The sequence below is a fragment of the Podarcis tiliguerta genome (genome assembly GCF_965153285.1).
Source record: "Podarcis tiliguerta genome assembly, chromosome: 10".
Lineage (NCBI taxonomy): Eukaryota > Metazoa > Chordata > Lepidosauria > Squamata > Lacertidae > Podarcis > Podarcis tiliguerta.
The window spans coordinates 4,025,210-4,046,372 of record NC_139543.1 but is presented as its reverse complement, the minus strand read 5'-3'; the positions used below and the strand labels follow the sequence as shown (position 1 = coordinate 4,046,372).

The 21,163-nt window shown below is 44.5% G+C and overlaps 1 protein-coding gene across 7 annotated transcripts in view; it reads right to left on the bottom strand.

Moving 5' to 3' along the window:
* CACNA2D1 (calcium voltage-gated channel auxiliary subunit alpha2delta 1) overlaps positions 1–21,163 on the bottom strand; it is a 369,956-nt gene that overhangs the window by 48,090 nt on the left and 300,703 nt on the right. For 3 of the 7 annotated variants that reach the window (XR_014502078.1, XM_083399436.1, XM_083399435.1), the window contains exons 13-21: positions 20,834–20,912; positions 20,576–20,625; positions 18,451–18,540; positions 15,452–15,520; positions 14,230–14,304; positions 13,708–13,782; positions 8,735–8,785; positions 2,560–2,631; positions 1,330–1,401 (exon numbers count right to left, since the gene is read on the bottom strand). Coding sequence is in view for 5 of the 7 variants with exons in the window: in XM_083399436.1 (XP_083255562.1) it covers positions 1,330–1,401; positions 2,560–2,631; positions 8,735–8,785; positions 13,708–13,782; positions 14,230–14,304; positions 15,452–15,520; positions 18,451–18,540; positions 20,576–20,625; positions 20,834–20,912 (633 nt within the window). In the remaining 2 variants the exon portion in view is untranslated. Of the gene's footprint in view, positions 1–1,329; positions 1,402–2,559; positions 2,632–5,610; positions 5,834–8,734; positions 8,786–11,405; positions 11,533–13,707; positions 13,783–14,229; positions 14,305–15,451; positions 15,521–18,450; positions 18,541–20,575; positions 20,626–20,833; positions 20,913–21,163 lie in introns of those variants that run through there. The other 4 variants (XM_083399437.1, XM_083399438.1, XR_014502079.1 and 1 more) reach the window with 3 other exon arrangements.

Genomic DNA, 21,163 nt, shown 5'->3' with positions numbered 1-21,163 from the left:
GCATATTACAATGTTATACTGAGAGACACAGATTTATAGGAATGCCTGTGATAAAAACTGTACAGCTGCTGCACTGCAGAGTTACTAATAATGTTCAAATGTGCCGCAACAGGTGTCTTGCTTCTATCTACGTACAATTTAAACATAAACATTAACAAGATTTTGATTTTTAGGAGTTTTGGAGAGAGCAGAAAAAACTTTTATAGAGCACCTGTTTTTATGGCTAGAGCACATGTAAACATTCTGAGGAAAGTTTTGTGGAAATGTAGCATCTGAAAATGACTTGGTTTGATGTGATCTAAGTTTAAAGGAAAAAATGTATATGTGGTCTGCTTCCAAATACATAACTACCATTTTAGGGTTCTCGGCAAGTTGTGACAACATGTTGTCTCTGTCCTTCTCAAAGCAGAGCTGAAGAACAGCCCGAGAGTCACATCCCTTTGTGGGCCACCTTCTGAGGGCTGACTGCCAGTAGAGTGCGCAGAGGTCAAAGTCCCTGGAGCAGTCAAAAGCCAGAGGTTTCTACGCACGCACACCCACCTCGGCACCCTCCTTCCAAGAAAGAAGGAGGCATTACCACAGTTCAAGGATAGACTGCAGCCAGACAAAACGTCTCATGGAGTGGACCAGTGAAGAAGTGTTCCCTGTTTTCTCCATAGGCCTAGGAATTTGTCTAATAGGCCTAGGAATTTGCATTTAGCGCCCAGGCCCAATGTCCCCCACCCAGAGGTCAGGAGCGGATCTACTATGAAATTCATGAAGCTTTCAAAAATGGGCCTATTAGACCCAATTTGAGTTGCATGACTCAAACGGATTAATTCTTTCTTGCATATATTTCAACAATCCCAAAGTCTGAGAGTCAGTAGCAGAATGTTGTAAAGGTGTGGTGATCTGTCATGGAACAACCCCACTGAATAAGGTAACAGTGGTTACCTAGACCTAGATGGTTGCAAAGAGGGGCCCCATGATAGTTCAGGCTTTAGGGCTCCCAAAATGTAGGTATGCCACTGCTAGAGGTTCAAAGCTCGAGCTAGGATTTTTTTTAAAAAAATCCTCCTACACAGATTGTGGCATCTGTGAACACAGTCAAAGAAGAGCTCTCTCTTAATCTGAGGTGAGGTGTTGTTCTATGTGCAAATGCCACCACAGCTTCTCTCCCACTACAGCTTCAGATTTGAAGACCATGAACATCATGTATCAAATGCACGATGCTAATAAGCAATTGGAATTGTTTCAGACAATTCCTAACATGCACTTGCAGCGGCTTGGACTAGATGATCCTCGTGGTCCCTTTCAACTCTACAATTCCTTAATTCTATGATAACTCACCTCATCTTGAGACTTGACCAGCGTTCTAAATGTCCTATCTCCGCTTTCTCCATCTATCATTTTTTTCCGAATCTACAATCAGGAGAATTACAAAAATAAAGAAGCAAATCCAATGTATTCAATAAATTTCACTAATTTTGAACATGGTCCATGATCATTTCCTGACTGTGTAAGAAATCATAAACTTTAAACAAGATTTGCCTAAATGCCATGCTCAAGGCTACGTTAAACAGCATAGCTTATTCATTTCAATGAAATCACATGCCCTCCAACATTTTGGGAAGCCAAAGGGGGACACACACCCCACACCAGCCCGCCTGCCCACCCTCTGGTCTCCTTCATCTCCCCCCCCCCCTCCATCCACCCAATCTCTGCTTGCCCTCATCCGCCCACTGCTCCACACAGAATCGGGTGCCCTGAGACGAAGGCAGAGCCTGGAGTGGCTTCAAAGAAAGTGGGGTGCTTTTCAAGGATGGAATCACTGGCCGCCCCATTAATTGCCATGCTAGCCGCATCCCAACAATGCATGGATCAAATCCCCAACATCTATTTTAGCAAGATTCTTGGAAGCAGAGCTTATAAAAATTTATTCCCAGAACCCATTGTAGTTCAGAGCAGCCAGAAGTCAGCTGAGTTGATTACCCCTAGGTGTAAAATATTCAGTGCTTGCTCAATAGAATCCCAGGATCTGATTTCTGACTCTGCACTGCAAGCAGGATTCTCTGCTCCATAAGGATCTTTGAGAAGGGGCTTTTTGGTTGTGGTACTCAGGGTCATGTGATGCCCTCCCCTAGCAGGCCTACCGCTCACTGATATTCCTTGAAAAATAGGCATCAGATAAAAAGCTCCTTATGTGTGTCGAGCTGCTTAAGATTACGTGTGTGCTCATTTAGCTGCTGGTTTGCTTTTATGAAAACTCCCTTTTCTTACATATTTTATTGATTGTTGTTGCTGTTTTAAAACCAGTTGTAAGCCGCTTTAAACACCGTGTGTGGGGTAGAGCTTTATTTGTCCCAGAAAACAAACAGCTTACCTAACAATGAAGACAGTGGACTCAGCTACATTAGTCTAAAAGGATGTTTTGAATTTGTTATAAACATGCAACACAAGATGGCACCAGAGAGCAAAAGAATTCTATACAATTTTTACATAATGTTTTAATTTCTGACTTATTTATAGTGGTTTTTTCCTATGTGTAGATACACCCAGTGATTCATCAATATCATTTACCTCAACTTTAATATCGTTTTCCAGCTCTGCATCCAGAAAATCCAGCGTCACTGGCTCCTGAGATTTAGGATTCTGAAGAATAAGTGTCAAACCAGCATATAATAAACATATTTCTTGCCATGTTGCATTCAGGATTAAATTGCTTGAATTGCTTCAAATTCTATCTTGAAACTCATGGGATTCATAAAGGTGGAATTACTTACCTCTCCAGTTTTTAATCAGTACAGCTATAAAATATGTAGTCTTTCCATTTAAACAAATATATATGTGTGTGTGTGTGAGATAATTGGGCAAGAGATAATTACCGTATTTTTCGTCCCATAGGACGCTCCGTCCCATAGGACGCACCTACTTTTTTGGGGGGGAAATAAAGGAAAAAAATTTTTCCCTTTATTTCCCCCCCAAAACCAGGTTGGGGAACAGTGGGATGGCGGCGCTGCGCCTCCCCGCTGTCCCCCGAGCTTGTGGGGCTGGCCGATGTCTGCCCGGCGCGAGGGCGCTCTGCTTCAGGGCGCCCCATGCGCCGGGCGGCAGGCTGCCGCCCGCAAGCCTTGCGCGCCGGGGGGAGTTCTCCCCCGGTGCGCAAGGCTTGCTGACACTTGCGCGGAGCACGGGGCGTCCTCCGAAGGGCGCCCCGTGTTCCGCGCTGCAGGCTGCCGCCCGCAAGCCTTGCGCGCCGGGGGGAGTTCTCCCCCGGCGCGCAAGGCTTGCTGACACTTGCGCGGAGCACGGGGCGTCCTCCGAAGGGCGCCCCGTGTTCCGCGCTGCAGGCTGCCGCCCGCAAGCCTTGCGCGCGGGGGGGAGTTCTCCCCCGGTGCGCAAGGCTTGCTGACGCTTGCGCGGAGCACGGGGCGTCCTCCGAAGGGCGCCCCGTGTTCCGCGCTGCAGGCTGCCGCCCGCAAGCCTTGCGCGCGGGGGGGAGTTCTCCCCCGGTGCGCAAGGCTTGCTGACGCTTGCGCGGAGCACGGGGCGTCCTCCGAAGGGCGCCCCGTGTTCCGCGCTGCAGGCTGCCGCCCGCAAGCCTTGCGCGCGGGGGGGAGTTCTCCCCCGGCGCGCAAGGCTTGCTGACGCTTGCGCGGAGCACGGGGCGTCCTCCGAAGGGCGCCCCGTGTTCCGCGCTGCAGGCTGCCGCCCGCAAGCCTTGCGCGCGGGGGGGAGTTCTCCCCCGGCGCGCAAGGCTTGCTGACGCTTGCGCGGAGCACGGGGCGTCCTCCGAAGGGCGCCCCGTGTTCCGCGCTGCAGGCTGCCGCCCGCAAGCCTTGCGCGCGGGGGGGAGTTCTCCCCCGGCGCGCAAGGCTTGCTGACGCTTGCGCGGAGCACGGGGCGTCCTCCGAAGGGCGCCCCGTGTTCCGCGCTGCAGGCTGCCGCCCGCAAGCCTTGCGCGCGGGGGGGAGTTCTCCCCCGGCGCGCAAGGCTTGCTGACGCTTGCGCGGAGCACGGGGCGTCCTCCGAAGGGCGCCCCGTGTTCCGCGCTGCAGGCTGCCGCCCGCAAGCCTTGCGCGCGGGGGGGAGTTCTCCCCCGGCGCGCAAGGCTTGCTGACGCTTGCGCGGAGCACGGGGCGTCCTCCGAAGGGCGCCCCGTGTTCCGCGCTGCAGGCTGCCGCCCGCAAGCCTTGCGCGCCGGGGGGAGTTCTCCCCCGGCGCGCAAGGCTTGCTGACGCTTGCGCGGAGCACGGGGCGTCCTCCGAAGGGCGCCCCGTGTTCCGCGCTGCAGGCTGCCGCCCGCAAGCCTTGCGCGCCGGGGGGAGTTCTCCCCCGGTGCGCAAGGCTTGCTGACGCTTGCGCGGAGCACGGGGCGTCCTCCGAAGGGCGCCCCATGTTCCACGCTGCAGGCTGCCGCCCGCAAGCCTTGCGCGCGGGGGGGAGTTCTCCCCCGGTGCGCAAGGCTTGCTGACGCTTGCGCGGAGCACGGGGCGTCCTCCGAAGGGCGCCCCGTGTTCCGCGCTGCAGGCTGCCGCCGGCAAGCCTTGCGCGCGGGGGGGAGTTCTCCCCCGGCGCGCAAGGCTTGCTGACGCTTGCGCGGAGCACGGGGCGTCCTCCGAAGGGCGCCCCGTGTTCGGCGCTGCAGGCTGCCACCCGCAAGCCTTGCGTGCGGGGGGGAGTTCTCCCCCGGCGCGCAAGGCTTGCTGACGCTTGCGCGGAGCACGGGGCGTCCTCCGAAGGGCGCCCCGTGTTCCGCGCTGCAGGCTACCGCCCGCAAGCCTTGCGTGCGGGGGGGGGGAGTTCTCCCCCGGTGCGCAAGGCTTGCTGACGCTTGCGCGGAGCACGGGGCGTCCTCCGAAGGGCGCCCCGTGCTCCGCGCTGCAGGCTGCCGCCCGCAAGCCTTGCGCGCCCAGGGGAACTCCCCCCAGGTGCGCAAGGCTTGCGGATAGCTTCCTGGAGCCTGGAGAGCAAGAGGTGTCGGTGCGCACCGACGCCTCTCACTCTCCAGGCTTCCGCGAAAACCTGCATTCGCCCCATAGGACGCACACACATTTCCCCTTCATTTTTGGAGGGGAAAAAGTGCGTCTTATAGGGCGAAAAATACGGTAGTTTACCCCAGAATGTAGAGCTTGGTAATGCACTGAGGCTCTTTCCTCAATCTAAATTATTTCACAAAATATATGTGTAGAAACTGCAATTGAGAAGGCAGACACGGCATCACAAGGACACAAAGAAGGAAGGGAGGAAGAAAAGTCAATGACTTTTTATAGCTAGAGAAGAGTTAGGTACAACAGACTTGTTTTTCAAAGGAGTTAAAAGCACTTGTTTTTTAAATTAATGGCAGAGGTTGATGGGCAAAGATAGGAATCAAAGGAGAAAGGATTAAATTCAGATAAAGGAAAAATAAGGGAAGGAGGGAAGTCCTTATTGTTGAAAAGGGATCCAATCCTGACAGATAATTTTGAAAATACCTTCAGAAAGTTTAGTCCTCCTTGCTGGTACAACCAGGTCCTCGCTACCACAAAGTAGTAGAATACCACTCCTGATAGCAAGGACAGAGAACCTGTGACCCCCCCCCCCCCGCAGGCTGTGGGATTCCAACTCCCATCAGTGCTAGCCAGCATGGGCAATCCTCGGGGAAGGGGAGAGCTGCAGCTCATGACCATCTGAAGGGCCACAGGTTCTTCAACGCAGACTTGGGAAATTCATTCACAGCCTACCTTCTATGAGGATGGATTGCCATGGTTGTAGATAGAGGCCCATTCCTACCTAACTCTTGCCTTAAAGTCTTACAGTGCTCAGACCTGCTAGGCCTAGGCAATTCTCTCCTTACCACTCTTCTAACCAGATCCTGCAAAAAGGCAGACAAGACCCAGGTCAACTCACTCTTTCAGCACTGACATTTCGGGGAAAACATTATGTACATTCCTGTGACAAAAAGCACAATATAGAGAGCCACGGAGTAGTCACCCGGGGAAGGGAACATTGGTAATGGTTGCCACATGGGAGAGATTTAAAGCAGCCACCATCTAACAGAAGAAATTATGCCCTGGTCTTTGTTGAGGTGAATATGTACGTATTTTCCTAAATGCCAGAAGATAAACTCTATGTTCCCATACTTGTCTGTTCTCATACTTCACTGATTCCAGGAAAAATTCAAAGATATGATGAGAGCAGTCGTGTCCATGACATCTGAAGAGGGAAAGTCTACGTACATAGACTTTCAAGTGTAGGATTCCAGATCATATATAAGCATTTGTATATAGATTTCCCCTCTTCAGATGTCCACACTCAAGGCAGAGATATTAGGAGTGAGATGTGTGATGCTGGTGTCAGACTGGTGCAGCCCCAATCTCGGCTCACACACTGAGTCGCACACTGATTACAATGTATTAGCAAAATGTCAGAAAGGAGTTTGAGTCGCCAATAGTTCCAGTGATTTTAGCAGAACCATGAGCAAGGAAGGGATGCAACAGTCCAGAATCTGTCAACAGTTCTACTAGTCAATGACCGAGAAACTGCTTAGAGATAGAAATAAGAAAGTTGGCTCATTATGTTCATCTGGATCATATTAGCAAGGTACTAAACAGACAGTGTGTTCTTTTTTGCTGTTCTTTTTAGAAACTTGCTTCAATAAGAGAAACAGCAGAGGAAATCTTGCCTTGGATATGAAAATATTCAAACACCAATTGAAATAAATGCAGATCATTGCTGGTACAATTATATGCATTTTACAACTGCTAAGCTCTTATTCATCTAGACAAATAAATCAACTTTAGTGAAATAAATCATTGAGAGAAAATAATGATAAAATTAAAAACGAATAACAAACACAGTTAAAAGAAGACAAGAACTTAACCTTCACAAAGTCTAGTTCTCAAATGTAAAGCAAATCAAATTTAAATAATAAATTTCTTACATGCAATGGAATGACATTAGAAGGATCAAACCCAGGCAGCATGCATGAAGGCATTGCCGTGGCAAAAGCAGCATTGCAGTCCATATCCCGTTCCAGTAAACAAAGCAAGGACACAAAAGAAAACAATGTGATAAATAATCCATAATACAAGAATCAACCTTTTAAAAAAAAACACACTCAAAAACGATAGCATGGTTTAGTCACAGTTACGGAATCTAAAAGTTGAGGCTATCTCTGAATAATACAAATAAGAAATGAATGTTTACAGATAAAGCAAATGGATCCCTAATAAAATGCTTAGATCACACTCCACTGGGAAGCTCTCTTTTGCAAGCCTCATGCATTTAATCTTTTTAGATGCTTAATATCGTTTTAAGTCTGAAATAACTAAATAAACCTGAATCAGGGACCTTTATAACCTTCAGTTTTAGGGCAAGGGCATATTATTGGATTTAAGCACTATAGAAATGAATAATAATAATTAATCAGAGGGGATCATGGATGAAACAACAATGACTTCCCTTTGAAGAGTACCATGTTCAAGTTCTGTTTGTTTCAATGTGGCTTGCAAAGGAGAACCTTCTAATGGATTGTGTCCTTGGGCTCTACATACAGTAAATAATGCCTCCTTTCTTATGGCCTCTTGATTATATCTGCCATTTGTCAATAGTTTTGAGGAACAATTAGTCTGCGTCTTCCATTATTGTGTCTTCCATTATTGACTTACATCAATACATCCTTGATTTAAGTTTTATAGATGTTGTGAGTTTTAATGGTTATCAGAATAAGGGGATGGGGAAATCAGAAATCGGAAAAAATAAATGTGCTTATGTGCTTGAACAGGATCTAGGTATTATTTACAAAGAAGTAAACACTTATGAATTTACAGGCATTTATTCTGAGGTAACACTGAACAGAATTGCAGCCTCTCAACTCTTAGCCATCCGTCTTAACTGCCCACTTAAAAAAGTGCTGGGTTTTTTTTAAGCCAAACTTTAGACTCCGATAACTGTTCCTTTCCCATTTTGCTAGGATGCATTTAGATAGCAATCCTATATGGTTTGCATTTCTACACATCTTATCAGCTGCAGTCATAAAACATGACTGAGGAAGTAATGTGAAAAAGCCATGCAAGAAAAAGCCACTAAAAAAAGAAAAAAGAAGAATGCATATTGACTTTCAGCATGGCTATTACAAGGTAGGAGGTGTTATTTTAGTTAATAAGGTAAATACTGTATGAAGGACAGAAGGAGATATAAAATGATGCAGCAACATAAAAATGAAATCACTAAAGTGTGTTGATTCTGGGGAAGTGGTAGTGATAATCTGAACACACTGTGAATTCAAAATACTGATGTTTTTGTGTGTGTGCAAATAACAGTTTTGCTGTGCTCTGTACAGCATTCACAGAAACACAGCTGCAAATGAAACAAGAAGCACCACGTTTTGACCTGCATGTGGGAAACCACAAATCCTTAATATGGCTCAAAAGCCTATCAAATATAATGTAAGGGCTTCAGGTTTACAGTAAAATAAATCCAGAATAAGCAGCCTCCCTCTCCAGATTCTAAACTTCTTGGCAGGGGTGGGGGGGGATTGAAAATTGTGGCAAAAGCATATATTCAATTCTGTTAACAGCAACACGTAATTACTTAAAGCAACATCTTCCACAAGCATCCACACTATGTTTGCAAGCTTCATGCTTTAGAAGCTGTTTGATCAAGTAAACAGCCTAGTTAGGTTTTCCCAGGAAGCTAAATAGAAGCTCTCTAATCTCAGCTTCAGCTCTATGCATCTTTAAACACTCTAAGAATCACCTCTATCCATAGTTACCTGGACATAGGGTCTCCTTTTTCTAATTTTGGGTATGCCCGCACCAATGTGCTAAAGTAACAAAACAGCATTGATTCATATTTTCACAACATTATGACAGTCATTTGTGGTTTATTATTGTAATCTCGAGGTGTACTACACTTTCACGGACTCTTGACAGAGCAGAAGCCTTCTAACGCACAACCTTGGTTAACTAAATCCCATAGAGTGTACACAACTGCAGAATGGATTGTTTCAGAATTGCATGGTCGTTGTCAGCAATGGTGGGCAAACCTAAAAAGATGGATCAACTTAAGTGAGAGCTCTGCCTGCGCATCTTTAGCCCCAATCACGTGTTACTCGTGTTTATAGCATTATCATGTTTAGTTGGATCAGGGTTGTGCTGTTAGCCCTGTCTACTACATTGCCAGCAGTTGTCTGAAGAGAAGCCCCAAGGCACAAGCTCCTACTCACATGTAGGGACTCCATGTGATCAGGACACCTGGTTGTGCCATAAGCCCATTCGTGTGCAGCCCCTACTCATAAGCAGGAGTTTATGCATGGGGGGGGCGGGGTCTCTTTCAACATTATTGAGGAAGGAGGCGAGTCCTGCTTCAGGTAAACACAGCAACATCTTGCATATGAATAATGCATAAACAGGGTTTCTGTCTGTTTCAAGTGTAACTAATTGAAAGCTTCTTGTCTTCTAATTGAAAGCTTATGTTCTACTCAATCCTACACACCTTTCTCACCTCCAAAGAATGAACTATAGAGTACAAATCACACAGTCCTAGTTAAAAAATTATCGGACAGCTGCTGACTTTGATTTATGGATGTACCATTTGTAAGCTAAGAGGAAAGAATTGCTCAAATCCAGACAACAACTCGTGAATTCCCCACATCATCCACTACTTTAGGCATGTGGGACAGGGAAAAATAAAATAATTGTATTAGAATACCTAGGATAAGCGTTACACACCCACCCACACCCCTATACGTATGTGGTAGAGAGAAAACAAAATAATTAAATTAGAATATTTTTAAAGAACAATCCTGACCCAATCCAGGTAGGAGCACTACAGGCACAGAATAAGGTTACCATCCTTGTATCCCTTGCTCAATGGGGATAGTAATGAGCAAAAGTTTCACTGAAAGTAATGGATTGCCTTTATAAAACAATTCTCTGTGTGCACCTATAAAAGAGCTCACTTTGGACACTGGTCTGATAAATGCCAACAATGTATACACAGAATTTCATTCACCATTTCAAACTGACAGACTTACATTGGCTCCCAGTACATTTCCGAGCATAATTCCAAGTGTTGGTGCTGACCTTTAAAGCCCTAAATGGCCTCGGTCCAGTATACCTGAAGGAGCATCTCCACCCCCATTGTTGGGGTGCCCAGACATTGAGGTCCAGCTCCGAGGGCCTTCTGGCGGTTCCCTCACTGTGAGAAGTGAGGTTACAGGGAACCACGCAGAGGGCCTTCTTGGTAGTGGTGCCCACCCTGTGGAATGCCCTCCCATCAGATGTCAAGGAAATAAACAACTATCCGACTTTTAGAAGACATCTCAAGGCAGCCCTGTTTAGGGAAGTTTTTAATGTTTGAAGTTTTATTCTGTTTTTAATGTTCTGTTGAAAGCCGCCCAGAGTGGCTGGGGAAACCCAGCCAGATGGGCGGGGTAGAAATAATAAATCATTATTAATTATTATTATAGCAGAATAACTTCTGGGGGATACAGTTCTCCATTCACAATTCACAATGCTGCTATGTAATGAGTTGGATCAATTTGTACACAAAAATAGGTCATTATGGATATTGGAGCCATCACTTTATCCACAAACAAGTTAAGTATATGGAGCAGCCTCAAGGGAGGGGTGTTTCTAGGACAGGCTTCCTCAACCTCGGCCCTCCAGATGTTTTGAGACTACAATTCCCATCATCCCTGACTGCTGGTCCTGCTAGCTAGGGATCAGAGGAGTTGTAGGCCAAAAACATCTGGAGGGCCGAGGCTGAGTCCTGTTCTAGGACTAAGGTGGAACTGTGAAGCTCCCATGTTATTTTTGCTGTTGGATGCTGCATGTTGTTTAAGTAATCTCACTACATTTACAGTATTTTTGTATATTATTATATTTTTGTCTTGCTATGTTATTATGAAATTGTTTTTGTACCATTTGTTTGAAATGCATCCTGTTTGTTGTAAGCCGCTTTGAGCACGTGTGTGTGTGTGTAAAATCAGCATATAAATAAAATGAACGAATGAATGAATTTTGTGCCATTTCATGTGCATAAGCTGCACTGATTTCAATAGAGATGTTTTTAATGTTTTGGGTTTTATTCTCATGATATCTTCAAAAATCTGCGGAGTCTTTTTTCAGTACACCCATCAGAGATGTAACCAGGCACAAAGGAAATTGCTGTTTGTTGAGTTGGGAAGGATTACTACCATATTAGAGACTATAAATCACAAGATTGTCATTTCGCAACAATTTCCAATAAGAGGTTTTCAGAATGGTAAGAATTCAGAAGGTACTCATAAGAATACCCTCCCTTTTCTAATAGAGTTTTGCTTTTGGTTGCATCTATGATAAGATTTCTAGAAGAGAATACAAAGATGCTGCAAGTTAGTATGTTAGAGGACTTGAGTTACTGACTACAATTAAAAAGGTAGGCTAAAGAGAACAACCAGCATATGATTGGAAACTTTATTTATAGTGTACCTTTGCTTTAGAAAGTAGTTCTTACATCAGTCTGAACACCATGCACCCCATTAAAGACAAACACCAAGAGCCACATTTAATATTGAGTTTAAATGTTCTGTGAAAAATAATAAAAGAGAGAGATAATATAACTTGGGCACCAAAACAAACATTCTGAAAGAACATTCTGAAACAGCCGCAGCTTGTTTTCAGAATAACCTTTATTTTTAGAAAATTCGGCTGCAATAAATGCTCAGAAACTGTAATCTGACTGGAGCACAGTGAGGCTTTCCAAGGAAATTGGCAACTTCCATCACATCACCTAATACTAGTATGGGGTTCTCCCTGACCCATCACATATCTGGGATTTTCAAGAGTTATGTTAATAAATAACTAGATTTTTCAAAACTACCTTCCCACTTGTCTGACATAGACACTAAAGTGGTAAGATGTGCCTCCCCAATGTGGGCTGTTCTCCATGCAGAAGCATGCTCCAGTAGGCCCAAGAGCACTTTCCTGTGTTAGCACAGCTCTATGGTGGTCCCCTTTCCTATGAAAGGAATAATCAACATAGTACTCTCCAGATGCTGTTGAACTACAACTCCCATAATTCTTGATCACTGGCCATTCTGGCGGAAGTTGATGGGAGTTTGTGTCCAATAAAGATTGAACCAAAGATTCCCCATCCATCAGTCACTGAAGACTTTGGTTCAGCCTATAACCCTTCATTCTCTCACAGAGACAGAAAGAGATTAGTGGAGAAGGGACTGTGGATATTTCAGGAAAGTGGTAGTACACAAGGAAGGAAGAAAATCCACAGGGAAACAAATAGGGGAAACAAACTTATAAAAGGAATGAAGCCTGGTCCAGCAGGCTTCTTCTTACGTTCCCATGTGGACAATCTAGGCTGAAGGTGACCAGGGCTCTCTTAACTCATGTTCACACTTTCCCAGAGCATTTCCTGAAGAAGAGTTGTTTGTACAAGTGTGCGCTTTCTTTTGTATCTGTGGGCTTGATTCATACAAGTACCTCAGCTGATAGATCTTGTTTGTGTGGTAGAGAAGCAACCTTCCCCCCCTCCAGCATAGGAAAGAGTGTGTGAATCAGCATGTTCATGCCTAGACCCCAAACACACCTGAAGTGCTTATAAGAGATCTTACTTTGTGGTAAGAGAGGAGCATATGCCCCTCCACCCATGTGAAGAAAGTATATCAAGGAAAGTATATCACATTGAGATGCATTGCCTTACTAGGAAAACTGTATTCTTGTGTATTTGAAAACCTTCACTGAAACATGCTGTGTATGTTACTATTTTGGTAGATTTCCATTATTCCCTCCCCCCAGTTCCATTTGGAGGCCTTATCTCTTTTGGCTTTTTAGCCTGCCTTAGTGGGCCTGATGCCATAGCAACACATTTGTTGAATCACTTTCAACCCATACAGACCTCTCTGCTATGGCATTAGATTGGGAGGAAACATGGTGGTCCTCCACTTAATCTTCAGCTTAATACTCAAATGGATTGCTGTGACTATTTAGTAATATTAATATTATTTATTCAATTTATATCCTGCCCTTCCTCCCGAAGGAGTCCAGTACTGACCATCACCTTATATATATATAATTATTTAGCATCGTTGCCATTTCCTGTCCATTTTTTCTATCCTTACGGAGAAACCTCTACATACTGCAGAAGGTTTTGGAGCAAACATATCCCAGTGTATAAAGATAAAGTCACAGAAAAGTACTGCCATGCTCATGGTGGCGTCTCATGGTCTCCCTGTGACTATAAATTACAGAGGAAGGCTGAATTGGTGGACAAAGTATCTTCTGAGGAAGAATTTATGGCATTAATAATTTTCTGTTGAAAGGAATTCACATGTACTAAGCTGTTCCACAGAGAGAGGTTCTCTGTCCACATCCAAGAGGAGAAAATAATGTATTAGCTAATGGATCACGTTGCTTAATGCATATAAAAATGTGTGTACTTGGCTGGCTTTAAAAGAGGATATGGCATGCTTCTGAATGCTGGTTGCTGGGAATCACAAGCTGGGAGGACACAGTTGCCCTCATGTCATGCTTGCAGCTTCCCACAGACATTTGGTTGGCCACTCTGAAAACTCAGTGCTGAATTAGATGGCCTGATGAAACAGGCCTCTTACTATGGTCTTGTGGGCATGAACCAGATCTGACATTACTAAGGACAACTTCTGTCTTCATATATAAAAGATGTTTGTGGTCTAATTTATTTCTCCCATCCTCTTTGGACAAACTGAAGTTAAGAAGGTTTACATACCTTTGGCTGAAGATTTGGATGAAGCAACACATAACCATTGGGGTCAATTGCGAAATAGTATCCATTTGGACAAAGCTGGGGAGAAAGAAGCATGACTATAATGTACTGCCCACTGTTATGGCATCAAAAGAGCCTGAATAACCTTTCTTCAATAAAACTGACAATATGGAAACTGTGTCAACCCAAACGCAAACAAAACTACCTTTTTTATTCAAGTCATAATAAAAAACCCTGTTTGTATACATAACGTACAATGAAATAATGCTTGCAGTGCAGGCTATATTGGGGCAGACTAGACAATTCATGGAAGGCCCTGCATATTACCTTTCTGGGAAAGCAATAATCACTCTAAAACACCACCAGAGAAGAGAAGAAAAAAGGGGAAATGACAGGGTGAAAGCAGGGCAAACAATCTTTTGACTTCCAGCCAGAAGGATATTAGATAGACTGGAAGAGAGGCTTGAACAGTACTCAAGCTTGAACAAAAGTTAAAAAATAGTCGATGTGGGAAAAGCCACTTACTGTAAACCGTGGAGTCAGTTTTTTTATTTCTTCTAGCGACACATCAACTCCCATTACTCCAAGTATCAACTGGTTCTGGGAAAAGATTTTTTAAAACATTAGTTCTCAGATGGCTGAACAGTCAGGAAAGCTGCCCTTCTCTTCTTCTACATTCCTTTCAGCAGTTTTGTTCTTTTTTCATTGTGAACCTCTAGTGTTGCTAATTAACAAAGAATTTAACAGCAATGTAGCAGCTGTATGATCACAGAAGCTCAAACACAACCATGCAGCCGCTCAGGTATCAACATTTGTGGAATGCCTGCACATGAACTATAGAGCTGAAAATTTAGTACAGATGTAGTCCAAGAAATCCTAAGTTCCATGAGAATCTGGAAATGGGATATTTGTACACCTCCTCATCAAAACAGTGGCCCCAATGTACCCCTGAATCAAGGGTTGTAGAAACAATGTAGGAACCTGACTTACAGCATGTCAGACACTTGCTTTGCTGATGCTCTGCACACGTCTCCTCTGCGCTGGCATTGTTGCCATAGGAAACTCACAGGGGTACATTCTGGTGGCTTGGCTGGCCAGATGAACCCTGTCCTATAGACTTGATATCTATTAGAATGTTTTTATTGGCATCTAGTTTCCAAATTTTGGAAATTTTGATCAGCCTAATCAAGTGGAACAAACATACACTGTTGAAAACACACTTATAATTACCCTACAAGACTGGCTGTTCACTCTTGATTCCTGAAACTTTTTATTTATTGTACATTAGGATATCATTTCATCATTCCAGAGTTTTTGTAAACATCTCTGATCTTCCTTTTGCCAAGAAGCAAGTTCTAGCAGCATTCTTTCCAATGCCATTTTTCATTTCCATTAACATTTTCCTTATGATACCGTCACACTGTTACAATGGCAAAAGCCACTATGGAATAAAAGAGCAGCTTGACCTGAATTCCCCCCCACCCTAAGTTGGACATTTGGTAATAAAATGTGACATTGTTATTTTTGGTCTGGACACAACACAAAACATCGCAAGTATCAATTTCTAAAGGCGGCTTGTAAGTCAAAGTTTGTCACCATAACTTGCAAGCTATTCCAAGTCCATCAAAGTACTTTTGTTTTAAAGGGAAATCAGGTGCACTGAAGTAGTTTAAAGTCAAGTTGTTCAGATGGTTTGGCTTGTTGGGATGACAATTTTACATGTTCCTGGGGTTCCATCTCCGCCTACCTGCTTCTCGTTTTGGTCTTTTGTCAAGTTGAAGACAGGCAGGGTTCCAGAAATGACCAAGCCAAGTTCCTAGAAAATGATCACAAGGAGATCTTGTCCATATTTTGTGTCGGAACACAGAAATATCTATTCAAGCACATATTAATTTAAATTTAATGAATAGCGAAAACACATTTGGATAAAAAGCACAACGATTTTTAAAATCAAATTTCATAAAGAAAATATATGCACCTGCGGTTTAAACCATGTATGTGGAAGCTTTTTCAAAAAGCATTGGTCCTATGCTTCTGAGTTCTAATCCCCTGCACAACAGACCTTCTCAATGATAAATATAGATATGAAACCTTTATCATTAAATAGCTACAAAACCAGCTGTGAGTGTCTCACAAGTAGGTGCAGAGACTGCCATATTTTCTTCTACTGTCTAGGAATACCTTGCCCATGAACATGGAACATAGGAAAAGGATAGAAGCCATCAAAGCATCATTATTTGGGCCACCCGACATTAGCAGAGATGCTAAAAAGCACAATGAAGTATACCCTGGATGGGAACATCTTCAATGTGATTCTAAGGCCAATCACAGTAGCCCAGGATTATCTGCCACTATGCAATGCAGAAGAAAGGAGACTGTCATAGTTTAATGGCAAGGGGAGTATACTGGTGTTATATTATATTTGTTGCTGCACAAAACTCTCTAGGCATGGGTACAACTGAAGCAGATTGCTTAGGATTAGACCATAAGAAATGGGATCCCATTTTTGAAAAACTGTTTTGTGTCATAGCATATTCATATAATTTATTTGCTTTTTATTGCTGAGGGGTGGGGGACATAATTTGGGGGATTTGTTTAAATATGAAGTGGAGCAATGGTTACACAATGGTATTGTTTTGGATTCACTGGCCCAGTTCAGAACTTTCCTCTTCTCCTTGCATGTTCTTGCTTTAGTGCTGACATTTAAGAACAGGATGTGCAGGAAGATATGAACTTTCTCCATGACATTTCCAGTAAGTACCTCATCAGCAACCAAGAAAGAGTGTCAATGAACTCCTGAGCATTGTAACTATAATGATACAAAAAACTGGTCCACTTTGACACAGAGAACTCATAATAGGCTGATTACATTTTTAAAAAATAAAAAACCCCAACCCCCCCAAAGAGATACTGCATCTTATTTCCTACCAGAATGGAACTTTAGCTGGTCACGTGGCCAAGAATAAGAGCAAGGTTTGCAGAACATAAGCCACAGTAACAACTGAAACCTGTTGGCACTATTGGCACTATTTATTTTAAGTGGAAAAGCTTTTGATGGCAATGCTTAGCCTTTTGCCGTTTCCTGCATGCATCTTTTGCACATTTCCAGTGATAAACTAAAAAGCCAGAAAGCTGTTGGGGTTGTGATCTCTTGAGCAGGGTTAAAGAAAACAAAAATGGCCCCAGTTTGATTCAGGCACGTGATGAAAATGGGGCTAATTTCACTATAGCGACCAAATGCTGAAGAATATGCACTCTGCCGGGATTCTTTACCGGCTCAAAACCACTTTATTCTGATTGTCTGGTACAAACAAGGGTGTGTGCACCTGCATATGCATGCAGGTGTGTCTGTATCCACCTGAAAACACAAACAATAAACACACACTAGGCCCATTCACTCGTTCATTTGCTTCCATGTTGAACAACATGGGGGCAATGAGAAGGGGCATGTCTAGTTGCCAGACCCTTGGTGTTTTGCACATCCCTCCTGACATCTGTGCATCAAGCAAGGTGGCCTTCATTATCAGGATTGCAGTTCATGTGTGTAACTACCGGCTCAAAGGCTCCCTTACTACAGATGCTTGTGCTTGAAGTGCGCAAGAAGAGCCTGCTGGATCAGTCCAATGACCCATCTAGTCCAGCATCCTGCAGTTACAGTAGCCAACCAGATGTCTGTGGGAAACCATCAAACAGGACCGGAGCAAAGAGTCCCCCCCCCTCCCACAGCTTCTATGTACAGAATGAGTGACTTTCACGCAGGGAATCAGGGTTGGAGGGGGAGGGTAGTACAGGGGTGGGCAGCCTGTGTTTCCAGGGCCAAATGCAACCCTTGGCTGAATTTGGTGCAGTGGGGCACAAGGGGAAGAAAAAGGCCCACGTCTTTGCCCGCCACCAGCATGCAACCTCTGACAGATTGCCTATGGGACTATGAGTGACCCTGACAGCAAATGATTCCCTGCCCCATATCTAGTATATCTCCAGTCCCAAGACACAATATCTCAAAACGAAAATATATGTCATTCCTTCAGGGAAAGAGTTGCACAAACTCCAAAGCGAGGTGAACTTCATAGTTGAAATCTTCCTAAATCTAAATCAGCTTTTTAACACCTATGATTATTTGCCTACATTGTTCGTACCATTTTGCCACCCACTTCCTAGTAATGGAAGATATTCAGGGTTAAATACCCACAGATTCTTATTTTCTCAAGGCTAAGCTTCCTACTTCCTTCAGGTTCTGTTTTAGCCATCCGTCTGCTCTCCTCTGAAGCATTTCCAAGTTGTCAACCTTCTTCCCAGAACTGAACACAGCACTGCTTTTAACAGCAATTAATTGAGAAGCACGAAGTGGAAACAATGCTCCTGCTGATAACCGTTGTGACCTTTGGTGGCCCAGAATCGCAGACACAATTCCCTCGTCATTCTTGGAAATGCTGGTGCAATCTTGCCAATATCCAGCACTCCTTCCTTTCCTCATTGCGCTTCTGCATTTGACTCCTTTCCCAGTCTATAATGCTTTACATTTCTCCTTGGTGAATTTAGCTCTCTTGCAATCCGGTTTGCTCTCCACTGACATGGTCCTGAATCCTGAGCCCATCCAGTCTTTCCCACTTGCATCAAACAAATTAAATAGGCCACTCCCCCCCCCCCCCACTGCAAGACTGATATGCAAATAAATAATTTTAATTATAAAGATTTTATATTCAAAGTATACTTTCTTTTGCTATGTCATGGCAGCGTGCATCATACCAGGGCATCCAGGTAAACATTAGTCCACTGGACTTGTTTGGCTTGCTTCCCAGCCAGAACCATTGGCCTCCCCAAAACATCCAAGTACTCCTGTCAAAACAAACATCGAGTCAGTTGACTGAGAAATGTTTTTGTTTTTCGTTAAGTCCATGAGTAAAACTCAGGTGCAAAGCCTTCTAAAAAGTAACCTCTGTTGCGCCAGAACCTCTGTTGCCTGGGTGAGAAATGGGAAAGTGGAGCTGATAGATGCGCAGAGTATTGTCTGAGATGGGGCTTTCCCTCTGTGGGAGAACGAGATGAAAGTGATGTGTGGAAGGCTGTGATGTGAGCCTGGTAAAGAGTCATGGAAGTGACTACCAGTCGCTCCCAGTATGTTCCTGAACACAATTCAAAATGTTGGACCTAACATGACTTTGGACCTGCATACCAGAAGGAGTGTCTCCATTCCCATCGCTCAGCCCAGACCCTGAGGTCCAGCTCCAAGGGCCTTCTGGCGGTTCCCTCACTGCAAGAACGGAAGTTACAGGGAACCAGACAGAAGGCCTTCTTGGTAGTTGCACCCACTCTGTGGAATACCCTCCCATCAGAAGGAAATAAACAGCTATCTGACTTTTAGCCAAGTGTCTTGCTTAGCCTTTTAGAAGGCAGCGTGAGGGCTTTGAGGAGGGGTGTCAAATTTTTGCCCATCTCTGCCACCCCCACATGACAACGCAGTGTGTGGCCCACGGGTTCTGTGTTGAAGTACTCTTGCAGCCCAATTGGTATGAAAAGTTGGGCCACCCAGGTTTGGGAGATTGTATTTTGGGGGGTGGATTGGGGCATCCTAATTTGTAGTCTTGAGTTGAAGGTTACCACCAGTGTGGGATGGTTGAGACAGGTAAGGGGGAAAGGCCACATACAGTGGTACCTCGTGTTACGAACCTAATCCGTTCCAGAGGTCCGTTCGTAACAGGAAACTGCTCGTAATGAGGTGCGCTTTCGCTAATGGCACCTCCCGCTGATGCCACCAGAGTGCAACTTCCACTCACATCCCAGGGCAAAGGTTGCAACAAGGGGCATCTACTTCTGGGTTAGTGGAGCGTGTAACCTGCAGCATTTGTAGGGGGGGGCAGTATGTAACACGAGGTACCACTGTACATTTGACAGCTGTGACCTTTTCTGGGCCATCCATCCTTCAGTCATCACATCCCGGGTGACCATGTCAGCTTCCCTCCCACCTGGTGGTACCTTTGGTGAACTCCAGATCCATAATTTGATAGTGAATTAGAGAGACCTTTGTGGATGAATTGGGGGCTAGATCACCCAAGCTGGAAATACCAGCATAAGAAGGAGAATTCTTGTGCATCAAATCCATCTCTCGTACCAGTAAGCCTGTGCCCTGGATGTGAAGGGCTGTTCCTGGAGGTAGGACAAAGTTCTGTGCCTGAGTTGACAGAGGTGGTCTCAAGTGCTGTGCTGGACTGTCCCCTAGCACCCATGCTGGGGGCCTTCAACATTCGTGCAAAGCCAGGGCCATTTTGGGACTGAGGAAGCTCTAAATTCTCTGGTTCATAACCTCTACTGGGAGAGAGATGAGGAAGAGTGGCCCTGCTGATTCACTCTGATCTTTCAGCAGCTTTTGAGGCCTCTCTCACAGCATCCTTCTGGAGTGTCTCTGAATTTGAGGTACGGTAATGCAGTGGTTCTTCTCCGACATGCAGAACTGTAACCACAGAGTGGCATTTCGGATCTCTTTTTCAGCCCTACGCAGGGTTCTATTCTGCCCCATAATAGGGTTTAACATCTATACCAGGGATGAGCAGCATGTGGCCCTCCAGATGTTGTTGGACTACAACTGGTCATGCTGGCTGATGCTGATGGAAGCTAGAGCTGAACAATATCTGGAGCATCACAGGTTCCCCATTCCTAAAGGCACTGAGATATCAGTGGATATTCTGTCACAGAAATTCTTACAGATTTATTTGGAATCAATCTTGTGCAAAATAAACCAAAGTGAAAATGTTTTGCTGAGAGGCCTCACCCAAAAAAATACATCCAAAAACAGCCCTGTGAGCTATTGTGGTGACTGGTTCTCATGCAAGACTTTCAAATATGATTGCTGTTCTATAAATTCTTGCAAACGTACCTGTGTATTTATTCTTATGGCACCAATAGAAGGAATTTCATAATAGTAACCTGAAATACAAAATATAAAACAGGCTTCTCACTGGGTGACACCAGCACTCTAGAATGCTGTTTCCACAAAAACAGTCAGGAACACCTACCATTCTGATATTTCATTGCCTACTGAAAATGCTTCATTTCAACAAGTGATTTTAGGGCATTCATTTGATTCAGTGTCCATGCTATTTTGCTGCAATAAAGAGAAATAAGTGCACAATACCTTTATTCTTGCAAGCCATCCATTGTATGGGTCCCTTGTCATAATTATGTTGACCAACAGAAAATGTAAATACACGGACCTAGGAAAATACAAAAAGAGGAGTTGAATAAGTTCATTAACACAAGAGACATTATTCTTTAAAAAAACACACCATGTTGAATGCCAGATAATCACAACTGAATTTCACCAGTGAATTACCATGCTTTTCTCTCCTTCTGTACTTTTATAATGTCCCAGAATGGCCACTGGGCACCATGACTCACATAACTGCTTTTTCCTTCATTTTCAATTAAAACAAGTGGTGACAAACTCCATAAATTGCTTTCATCC